General features: G+C 44.0%; 1 protein-coding gene across 4 annotated transcripts in view; it reads right to left on the bottom strand.

The window, feature by feature from the left end:
* The window catches only part of DENND4C (DENN domain containing 4C), a 255,009-nt gene that overhangs the window by 57,936 nt on the left and 184,862 nt on the right, over positions 1–12,211 (bottom strand). For all 4 annotated transcript variants that reach the window (XM_075825782.1, XM_075825801.1, XM_075825792.1 and 1 more), the window contains one exon: positions 4,829–4,990. In XM_075825782.1, coding sequence (XP_075681897.1) covers positions 4,829–4,990 — 162 coding nt within the window. The remainder of the gene's footprint in view (positions 1–4,828; positions 4,991–12,211) is intronic.

Genomic DNA, 12,211 nt, shown 5'->3' with positions numbered 1-12,211 from the left:
TGTGACCGATGACTGACTAAGATAGCCGGAGTATCTGCTGTCAACAAGAAGTCGTCTAGATATGGGATAATTACTATACCTTGATTTCTTATGAATGCCATGATCTCTGCCATAATTTTTGTAAAAATTCTGGGGGCGGAGGAAAGGCCGAAGGGGAGGCAGACAAACTGGAAGTGGAGAATGGAAGGACCGTCCTGAATTGCGAATCTGAGGAATCTCTGGTACGCGGGGTGGATAGGAACGTGATAATACGCATCCTTTAAATCGATCGTACACATTGATGCCTCTTCCCTTATTAGAGGAATAGTCGATCTGATAGACTCCATCTTGAATTTCCGATATTTCACCCATTTGTTTAGGACCTTCAGGTTGATTATTGTCCTGTAGGAACCGTTTGGTTTTTTGACCAAGAAGATTTTTGAATAGTGGCCTTTGCATATTTCGTTGTGGGGAACTGGAGAAATGGCTCTCAATCTGAGTAGTTTCTGGACGTCCTGGATAAGGATCTGATGAAGATCTTTTGCTTGGTACTGGGTTACTAGGAATTTCTCTGGAGGAATGGAGGAAAATTCTATTTTGTATCCTTCTTCTATTATCTTTAGAACCCAGGGGTTCTGGGTTATTCTCGACCATTTGGGATAAAAATGTAGGAGTCTTCCCCCCACACTCTTGGCGTCATTGTTTTGAGGGCTGGAATGAATTATTTGGGTTAAGGAGATATCCTCGACCCCTTTTCCCTTTGGGGTAACTCCAGCGACCGGACTTCCCTTTCCCGCTGTAGTTCTGTGAGGTAGGATCCCTCTGTTGGCGAAATCTTCCAAACTGAGGGTGTTTTTTTGGTTTCTCTTCAGGAAACCCCTTTTTTCTATCTGTTGCACTCTCCAGCATGTTATCAAGGAGAGGACCGAACATCAGAGACCCTGTAAATGGAATAGAACACAACTTGTTTTTGGACTTCGTATCTCCTGACCACATTTTGAGCCATAATGCTCTTCTAGCAGCATTTGAGAGAGCCCCATTCCTGGCAGCAAATCTAATAGATTCCGCTGAAGCGTCTACCAAGAATCCGGTTGCCATCTTTAGTAAGGGTAGAGATTCTAATAGATCTTGTCGTGATGTCTTCATCATCAAATGGGTCTCTAGCTGGTTTAGCCATATAAACATTGCTCTTGCTACTGATGTGGCCGCGATATTAGTCGAGATCAAGGCAGAGGAAAATTCCCACGCTCTTTTCAGTAGTCCGTCTGCCTTTCGGTCCATGGCGTCCCTCAACTGAGAGGAATCTTCAAATGGGATTGCGTTTTTTTTAGCAACCCTGGCGACTGGGACATCTACTTTTGGGATCTCATCCCAAGGCTTAGTGTCCTCTGGATCAAAGAGAAGTCTGTTTTTAAAATCTCTTGAAATGAAGAGCCTTTTTTCTGAATCTTCCCACTCAGTTGTCACCATTCTTTTAAGATTTTCGTTTACCGGAAAAACCCTTGTTTTCTTTTCCGTTAGACCGCCAAACATCTCATCCTGGATGGTATGTGGTTGGTCTTCTTCGGGAATATCCATAGTTTCCCGTATTGCTTGAATTAAGGTATCCGACATCTCGGAAGAGAAGAAATTTTTTTTCTCTTGAGTGGAAGAAGTTGAAGGCAAGAGTTCCTCTCTTTCTTCTAACTCATCCTCCGATAGGTAATAGCACCCCTGCTCAGAGTCCGACCCCTGAGAAGGCCGCCAATATTTTTGATCCACTTCAATCCGCGGTCTTTTTGCCCGGGAGTGTGATGGAGTTTCTTGCGGAGGGGCGAGGGAGGCTACTGACTGACCCACTTCTTCACGAATCATAGTCCTAAGTTCGGACATGAACGTTGGTTGTTCCTCCTTTAGTATTTTTGCAATACAATCCTAAAACAATTGTTTTCTATGGGACTCTGGCAATTTTTTTGCACAAGTCGCACATTTTTTAACCTTCTTTTTATCAGTTTGTCTCTGAGAGGAATCTTTTTCCTAGAGAAAACAGAAGGTAGGTAAAGTATGGTGTACATACATAAGGGGTCATACCCTTCCCCAAGGGTGAGACTCACGTGACCCTGGGACATATCTGGAGTTGCATCAGGACGAGGAAGTTCCATACCGCGACAGGTAACAGGCAATGCAATATGCAATCCACAAAAAATTAATCCAAGTTAGAGTTATCAGCTCTAACTACATACCTGTGCGTGTCCCTTTAAATGCGGGCGTTTTGAATTTCCCGCCTTCCAAGATGGCCGCGGACCGGAAGTAGTGCAACGTCATTTCCGGTCGGCTATTCGTCCAGCGTGTACCTGGAGTGCAGCCGCCATAGCCGGCGACTGAGGCTTGCTATGCGGTGCAGCGAGGATCCCTGCCGGTGCGTCCATGCCTATGGAGCTGCCGGTCCCCGCCTGGTCCGCGGCCCGGCCGAAGCCTGCTTGGGAAACCCCAGCCCCCCACACACTACCAGAACCCTGCCTAGGATTCCTCCGGTAGGTGTCTCAGGGAGGGAGCTAAGGGACCCGTCGTTTGAGGGGTGTTAGCCTGGGCTTTAGGGGGAAGAGAAGGGGGAGTGCACGGACCCCCCGATCTTGCCCCCTGCCCAAGTTTCTTTCCTGCACCAATACAGGAGCGACGCTCTCTGCTCCTGACCCTTGTGGGGACAGGAAGAACACTGGCAAGTGGGTGGTGGGAGGGGCCTTTTAACCTCTCTGTCTTCCTGTCCCTACAGAGGTCAAGAGGGCAACCTCCTGTAGTGCTGTCAAGAGGGATGTACTGGAAAATGACCTCTGCAAAGTAAGTAGAGTTTATGACTGACCACTTTCTTCCGTGGTACAAAATGAAGAACCGTGCCTTCCGTAGCAAAATTATCTTCATGCATGACAATGCACCATCTCATGCTGCAAAGAATACCTCTGTGACATTGGCTGCTATGGGCATAAAAGGAGAGAAAAACTCATGGTGTGGCCCCCATGTTCCCCGGACCTCAACCCTATTGAGAACCTTTGGAGCATCCTCAAGCAAAGTATCTATGAGGGTGGGAGGCAGGTCACATAAAAACAGAAGCTCTGGGAGGCTATTCTGACATCCTGCAAAGATATTCAAGCAGAAACTGTCCAAATACTCACAAATTCAATGGATGCAAGAATTGTGAAGGTGATATCAAAGAAGGGGTCCTATGTTAACATGTAACTTGGCCTGCTAAGTTTTTTTTGATTGAAAGAGCTTTTGATTTCTGTAAATATGACCTCCTGATGCTGCAAATTCAACAAATTACCATTTTAGTTCTCTTTACAACCTTTAAAATGTTTTGATCTCTGTTGTGCATAATAATTGGAAACAGTGCATTTTGAGTTTTTTACTTCTAAAAAAAAAATCTGTTATGAGATTTGTTCAATAAAATTCGCATTATACTCCAACGGTTGATGGCTTGAAGATTATACTGACTGTCATTTGCATCGACAATTTAGGAAAATCAGCGAAAAGTAACATTTGCATAATAATTTGGAACGCGGTGTATTTAGAATGTTGGAAACAATGAGGCAGATTTTCTAATACGGTCTAAGGCCCCCACACGACCGTAAAATCGCCCGTAATTACAGTCCCATTCATTTCTATGGCCGACGGACACCTTCCCATATGTCTACATTATGCACCAGAAAGGTGGAACATTTACAGCAAGGTCTAGGCACAGCCACATTAGTAAATCTGCCCCAATGTTTTCGGGTTGTCTCTTCAGAGGCAACCCCTTCACAATGAAACCGCCGCCCCCCCCCCCCGTGCAAACAGCTGATCTTGCCGGGTGAAGACTTCTATGACCAGACATTTCCCCTGTAAGGGTATGTCCACGTGTAGCGTAAACAATTTGCAGAAAAATAGTTCATAAACTGACCTGCTGTGCGTTTTTTTTTAATCCGCACCATTTTAATTTATGTTTTGGAATAGCTGATTTTCTGTTGGGGAAGTAAATACCACAACAAATAGCAGATGTTGGGATTTCTGCGGCAGTAAAGCTGCGTTTCCACCGCAAAAATTGCAACTCACAAAAGTTATACTTACCACATCTCTCTGTATCCAACCTGGCCTTCAGGGATGACGTTTCATCCCATGTGACTTCTGCAGCCAATCACAGGCTGCATCGGTCACATAGGATGAAACACAAAGATATTCAAGCAGAAACTGTCCAAATTCTCACAAATGGATGCAAGAATTGTGAAGGTGATATCAAAGAAGGGGTCCTATGTTAACATGTAACTTGGCCTGCTATGTTTTTTTTGATTGAAAGAGCTAAATATGACCTCCTGATGCTGCAAATTCAACAAATTACCGTTTCAGTTCTCTTTACAACCTTTAAAATGTTTTGATCTCTGTTGTGCATAATTTGAAACGGTGCATTTTGAGTTTTTTTACTTCTAAAAAAAATAATCTGTTATCATTAGGAGATTTGCTCAATAAAATTCACATTATACTCCAACGGTTGATGGCTTGAAGATTATACTGACTGTCATTTGCATCGACTATTTAGGAAAATCAGCGAAAAATAACACTTGCATAATAATTTGGAACGCGGTGTATATATACACATATATATATATATATATTAGTTCATTCACATTTTGTATCACTTGTATATGATTGATGCTGCTGATTTTTGTAAACTTGGATTACGAAATAGCAATTCAAATAGGTTACATACAATTTTGGGCAAAGCGTAAACGGTCTATATTAAATATATCTACAAAATTACTTTTTTTTACTTTTTTGCTGACAACAGCTAAAGTGCAGGTTAAAAAGTGCAGGTTAAAAAGTGCAGGTTAAAAAATCTTACCTATTAAATCAGCAGATTGAAGTGTGCTACCATTTTGCCCTGGATGGTGCTTTAACTGTGAAGAAGAATCTGTTTCTGTCTTGGCTTTCATCTCTTCATGAATTAAAGTGCTTTCTTTGTGAAGTTCATCTTTGGGTCCTGGTCCCCCAATAACATGATTGCCTGCGGAGCACAGCCATTATAAAGGATCAAAACGTGATTAAAGTATAATGCAAATTTAAATAAGCTTTTTCAAAATTCTACTCAAACACAAATCCTGGCATCTTAAAAAGACTTCTGAAATTGATACCTTAACATTTGCATTCACGTTTTCAAAATCCTCCTTTCCTTAGATTGCAATTCGAATAGAGAAATATATAAAGAATTCTATATGTGTCCTATGTTTCCCAGGAGATCAGCCATTTTCCCTCTCCTCCTCATAATAAACAGCCTGAGCCCATACCTCCCAACTTTTGAATTCGGAAAAGAGACATTTTAAGCCACGCCCCTAACCACGCCCAATTTCCTGCATATAAACATATCACGGCCAGATCCTTCTGCAAACAACAAGCGCACATTCACACTGCGGATCTCTAGACTGTCTGGATATCACAGAAATTATGGATCCGGTTATATCGTCTTTATGTTACTTTTCCTATCTTGGGTAGAACATTTGCTCATCACGGCAGCAGCTGCAGGACAAACCAAAAGACTGAGAACAATGAAAGTCAAGAGGGAGACCCTGTGGTTGATGACTTTTCAATGGGCATGTAGCAGAGTTACAGGACGGGGATTTTTTTTTTCCAGTTGTGTAACTCTGCTATCAATGGAAAAATCATCCACCAGAGCCCGCCTGTAGATTGCTCCACACACAGCCCCCCTGTAGATCGCTCCACACACAGCCCCCCTGTAGATCGCTCCACACACAGCCCCCCTGTAGATAGCTAAACACAGCCCCCCCTGTAGATAGCGCCAGACACAGCCCCCATGTACATATCGCCAGACACAGCCCCCATGTACATAGCGCCAGACACAGCCCCCCTGTAGATGGCTCCAGATACAGCCCCCTGTAGATGGCTCCAGATACAGCCCCCTGTAGATGGCTCCAGATACAGCCCCCCTGTAGATGGCTCCAGATACAGCCCCCCTGTAGATGGCTCCAGATACAGCCCCCCTGTAGATGGCTCCAGATACAGCCCCCCTGTAGATGGCTCCAGATACAGCCCCCCTGTAGATAGTTCCAGATACAGCTCCCCTGTAGATAGTTCCAGATACAGCTCCCCTGTAGATAGCTCTAGATACAGCCCCCCTGTAGATAGCTCTAGATACAGCCCCCCTGTAGATAGCTCTAGATACAGCCCCCCTGTAGATATCTCCACACAGCCCCCCTGTACATAGCGCCAGACACAGCACCCCTGTAGATAGCTCCCTGTAGGTAGCGCAACACAACCCCCTTATAAGAGGTAGCCAGCCCTACTGCTGCCACTCTCTGCTCTGCTTTCACTCACCGTCAGAAGAAGGCAGGAGTCTTGCGGCGGCGTTCTCACTGGTGTCGATGCCGGCCCGGGAGTGGACCAGTCCAGTCACCTGACTGGTCACCTGACCGGTGAGGTCAGATGACAGGTCAGATGACAGGTCAGATGACTGGACTGGTCCACTCTTATGACGGTGAGTGAAAGCAGAGCGGAGAGTGGCAGCGCCTGTCAGCAGCGATCAGCTGTTTTGATACAGCTGCAGCGTCCGTCGGGACATTTTGCAGACCGCCCGGGACGGCGGGACAGCGGTGAGAAACCGGGACTGTCCCGCCGGATCCGGGACAGTTGGGAGGTATGCCTGAGCCTGAGGTTCACAGAAAAAGCCCCACAATGCTCTATCTGCAAAAAGAGAGCAGGATGATAAACCATGCCACTTGGGTAAAGCCCACCCCCTTAAATAAAGGTCAGCCCAAAAATGGAATGCATCAGCAAGATCATTATATAGAATATGTATTATTGGTATACTGCCCAAAAAAAAAGTAAACAAAATATCAGAGTCAAAGTAGTTGCACATAAGAAACTGAACATAAAAAAAATAAAAGGTTTTCAAATCTTATTGGTATTAAAATTTCAATTTGAAGGCAAACATACAATATAAGGCCTGATTTACACGAGCGTGTGCATTTTGCGCACGCAAAAAACGCGGCGTTTTGCGTGCGCAAAAGGCACTTAACAGCTGCGTGTGTCATCAGTGTATGATGCGCGGCTGCGAGATTTTCTCGCAGCCGCCATCATTTTGACACTCCGTTTGGATGTTTGTAAACAGAAAAGCACGTGGTGCTTTTCTGTTTACATTCAGAGTTTGACAGCTGTTGTGCGAACCACGCAGTTCGCACGGAAGTGCTTCCGTGCGACCTGCGTGGTTTTCACGCACCCATTGACTTCAATGGGTGCGTGATGCGCAAAATAGGCAGAAATATAGAACATGTCGTGAGTTTTACGCAGCGGACTCACGCTGCGCAAAACTCACGGACTGTCTGCACTGCTCCATAGCCTAATATAGGTGCGTACGACACGCGTGAAAAGCACGCGCGTATATTACGCTCATCTAAATGATGCCTAAGTGCTATAAAATTATGCAAACCATTGAATGTTACATGTTTTTCAATGTTATTTACATGTGATTTCAAACACACAGCCATTAACCCTTTCCCCCGATCGGATGTGTACTGTACGTCCATATTAAGAATAACTTACAGCAAATGGGAGTACAATCATGTCCTGAAGATGAAGCGGGCACAGGAGCTGTGCCCACACCATCTGCAGCAGGTGTCAGCTGTAATCTGCAGCCGATATCCCGCTGCAACGGTCGCAATCAGTTATCGTCGATCACCACCGTTTAACCCCTTAAAGTAGGGCGGTCAATAGCGACCACCACATTTAAGTGGTTGACTTCCTCTGTAACCCATCCGTCCCCCACGAGTGAACGCAGGGTGACTATGGTTGCTGTGGCACCCATGAAGCCTAACAATGGCGTCCTGGTCGGCCATGTACGGAAGCCTATTAGGTCCTGCCCAAGGAAGGACCTATTTGGCTGTCAGTTGAAAAAGGACAGTTACAATACACTACACTACATAAGTAGTGCAGTGTACTGTACAGGGGATCAAAAGATCAGGCCTTTAATTCCCCTGGCAAGTATAAAAAAAAAAAAATACATTTTAGGAAGATTTAAGTTTTAAAGCAATAAATCACCATGTTTCCCTGATCCGTTATAATTGGAAAAAACAAAAATAATATCATATATATATATATATATATATATATATATATATATATATATATATATATATATATATCTCCGAACGGCCTAATCTATAACAATATGATATTTTTCCCGCACGGTGAACACCATAAAATACACATTTTTTTACGTCACCTTGTCTGAATTATTTTTTTATAAAAAGTGATCAAAAAGTCGCTAATACCCCAAAATAAGGTACCAATAAAAACTACAGTTAGTCCAGCAAAAAACAAGCCCTCCAACAGCTCTATCAACCAAAAAATAAAGTTATTGTTCTCAGAAAATGGCGACACTAAAATACGATTTTTTAGAAAAGATAATTAGTCTTACTGGTAATTTGATTTCCCGTTAACCTCAACTGCAGCAGTGACAGGAGGGTTCCCCCACCCACAGGGATAGGAAACAACGAGGAGTATTTCTATAAAAGGGTCCCTCCTCTTACCTGCTTCAGTTAACAACCGAGAACCTTGTTGGATGCAAACACAATTTATAAAATAGACGTATCATGCATTTATCTTCATGCAAAATAAAAAACATTTATAGCGGCAACAAAATCATACAGGGGAGAGTGATCCAGTGCCGCTGTGGAGGTGAAGGAGAAATTAAGTTACTGGCAAGTGTCATTATCTTTCCCTAACACCTCCACAGCGGCACTGACAGGAGAATTAACAGAAGATATAAGGCTGGGTTCACACGACCTATTTTCAGACGTAAACGAGGCGTATTATGCCTCGTTTTACGTCTGAAAATAGGGCTACAATACGTCGGCAAACATCTGCCCATTCATTTGAATGGGTTTGCCGACGTACTGTGCAGACGACCTGTCATTGCATCGTCAAAAAAAATGCAGGACACTTCTTTCAGACGTAATTTGAGCCGTTCTTCATTGAACTCAATGAAGCACAGCTCAAAATTTACGGCTGTCAGAGAAGCCTCACAAAATGCGAGGAGGAGCATTTACGTCTGAAACGAGGCAGCTGTTTTCTCCAGACGTAAAAGCCTGCTACCGTGTGCACATACCCTTATGGTGGGACAGCAGCAGACAAAACTTTACGCCAGAAGGTAAGTTCACTGTTAGCACTAGGGATGTCACGATACCAGAATTTGGACTTCGATACCGATACTTTGTTTAGTATTGCGATTTAAATACCAATTCGATACTTTGTCAACAGTAATAAAAAATAGTTCTTCCATTTTCTGATGTGAGGCGCGTGGTGTGATGATGAATTTCACCTCCACGTGCCTCACATTACTAGTAATTAACCCCATCATGTTTCGCAGTCACAATGGGTTAATATGTAAGGTACATGATGGGGTTAATTACTATTAATGTGAGGCACATGGAGGTTAAATTCATCACACCTCATGCCCCACAATAAGTGATAGAAAGCAGTTTTTATTTTTTTACAGCGAACACATTATAAATGATGCAAAAAAAATTGTTGTGCAGGTTATTACGGCCGCGCCAATACCGAATGTGTATATTTTATGTATTGAGACTTATTTTAATGTTTATTGTAAAAAAGGTGTATGTGTATTTTTTTAATTAACATTACTTTGTTTTTACTTTATTTTTTAAACTTTAACAGGTTCCCGACCGCTGGCTGTATTTATACGGCCAGCGGTCAGGGTCTCTGAAGTCCGCCGTATAGACTAATTACGGCAGCACTTCAGAGACTGTGCACGCGCGATCGCGTGCACACAGCTCTATGACCTGGCTGTTGCTAACAGCCATGGGCACTGGGCAGAATGTCAGGGGCCAATCTTTTGGCCCCTGAACATGTGATCGCTGTGACAACCAATCACATGCATTTGTACGTATAAAACAGTGTGCACGTGATCGCGTGCACACAGCCCTGTGCCCACGCTGTTACCAACAGCTCTGGGCAGAGTATCAGGGACCAATCTGATTGTAACATCGACCACATTTGTTTTATTTTGACTTTTCTGGCAGTAAATCTCCTGCCTCTTTTCTTCTCCTCAAACATTGTTTCAGTTTGAGGAGAAGAAGAGACTCGAGAGAATTGCTGCCAGAAGAATAGTTACAAAAAAATGCAGTTACACTATAAAACATTCTCTGTATAGATCGATTTCTATCTATCTATACAATCTATCTATCCATCTATCTTTTTTTCTATCTACCTTTCTTTCTTTTATTCTATTAGAATAGGCAGGTAGGGAGTATATAATTATATATATATCCACATATATATAATATATACAGCAATAGCGGTTTATTTTTTTGTTAGCGGTAGTGTAGATATATATACCAGTTAGTTTGTGTGTTTTAAAAAAAATAAAATAAAATTTGTTTAGTTAGTGTTCGTGACGTTATGGCGAGGAAGTTGTTTAGCGCCGAGGAGGCATACGCCATGCTGTGGTCTCAGTTGGAGACCGCATCAGAGATGGCATCAGAGATGGAACCTGTTTTGGGCAGTGACGATGACAGCGTCACTTCAGGTTCATCTTCAGGGGACGTTGTCCCTGATGCAGTTGAAACTGCAGAACATGAAAGCGCAGGGCCAAGTAGACGTGTAGCACGGGACAGTCTGGTCCCTCCAGTCCAGGCTCTTGTATGGGCACCTGCCCCATCTTTTGGGCCTAGAATCCACGGATTTACTGCCACTCCTGGCATAACCGTGGACAATACAAATTTTGTCCAAATGGATTACTTCCATTTATTTATAACGGGCGACATCCTAAATCAGATTGTCCACGAAACAAATTTATATGCCACTCAATATATAAGGCAGAAACCTTCATCCACCCATGCCAGAGATTGGACGCCCACCAATTTGCAGGAATAAAAAAAAAATTTGGGGCTCACCCTAAATATGGGTATTGTCAAAAAGCCCTCCATTAGGTCTTACTGGTGAACAAGACCCACCCAAGCCACCCCAGTATATTCTGCAGTAATGCCCAGGTCTCGTTATGAGACAATAATGAGGTTCCTCCACTTCAACGACAACGCACAGGCCCCCCCCCCCCAAGTACCGATGCAAACCGGGATCGGTTGTTCAAAATTAGACCACTGATAAATTCCCTGAATAATTTATTTCTGCAACTCTACACCCCTGAGCAGAATGTAAGCGTGGACGAATCCCTCCTCAACATCCATGGAAGACTTAGCTTTCGCCAATATCTACCTTCCAAAAGGGCAAGATATGGCGTTAAGCTTTATAAACTGTGCGAAAGCGGGTCAGGCTATACCACCGCCTTCAGGATTTATGAAGGGCGGGACCGCTCAATAATTGTTCCTGGATGCCCCCCTGATCTTTCCACCAGCAGTAAGATCGTGTGGGAGATAATGCAGCCTCTGCTTCACAAGGGGTACCACCTGTACTGTGATCATTTTTATTCGAGTGTGCCCCTGTTTATGCATTTGCATGCTGCAAGGACTGGGGCATGTGGTACCATGCGCAAAAACCGAATTGGTTTTCTACAGCAATTAGTGGGGAAGCGCATGGTAAAGGGGGACTCCTGTGCTTATGCATCTGAGGAATTGCTGGCGGTCAAGTTCAGGGATCGCAAAGACGTGTATGTGCTAAGCACGATTCATACCGCAGGAACAGTGGCAGTGAGGGAAAGGGGGGCATCATCGGACAAGCACAAACCAGTGAGCGTGTCCGAATATAACAAGTACATGGGGGGGGGGGGTGGATTTAAGCGACCAGGTTTTACAGCCTGGAGCATGTGGTACCATGCGCAAAAACCGAATTGGTTTTCCACAGCAATTAGTGAGGAAGCGCATGGTAAAGGGGGACTCCTGTGCTTATGCATCTGAGGAATTGCTGGCGGTCAAGTTCAGGGATCGCAAAGACGTGTATGTGCTAAGCACGATTCATACCGCAGGAACAGTGGCAGTGAGGGAAAGGGGGGCATCATCGGACAAGCACAAACCAGTGAGCGTGTCCGAATATAACAAGTACATGGGGGGGGGGGGGGGGTGGATTTAAAATAGGTTTTACAGCCCTATTTTGTGAAGCGAAAAACAAAAACCTGGTACAAAAAAGTGGCCATTTATTTATTACAGGTGGCCATCCACAATTCATTTGTGCTCTACAAAAAAAAACAGAGGCAGACACACATACCCTGGATTTCCAGGAGAAAATTATTGAAGGCCTAATA

The sequence above is a fragment of the Rhinoderma darwinii genome, chromosome 1 (genome assembly GCF_050947455.1).
Source record: "Rhinoderma darwinii isolate aRhiDar2 chromosome 1, aRhiDar2.hap1, whole genome shotgun sequence".
Taxonomy (NCBI): domain Eukaryota; kingdom Metazoa; phylum Chordata; class Amphibia; order Anura; family Rhinodermatidae; genus Rhinoderma; species Rhinoderma darwinii.
This window is presented reverse-complemented; position numbering and strand designations above follow the sequence as displayed.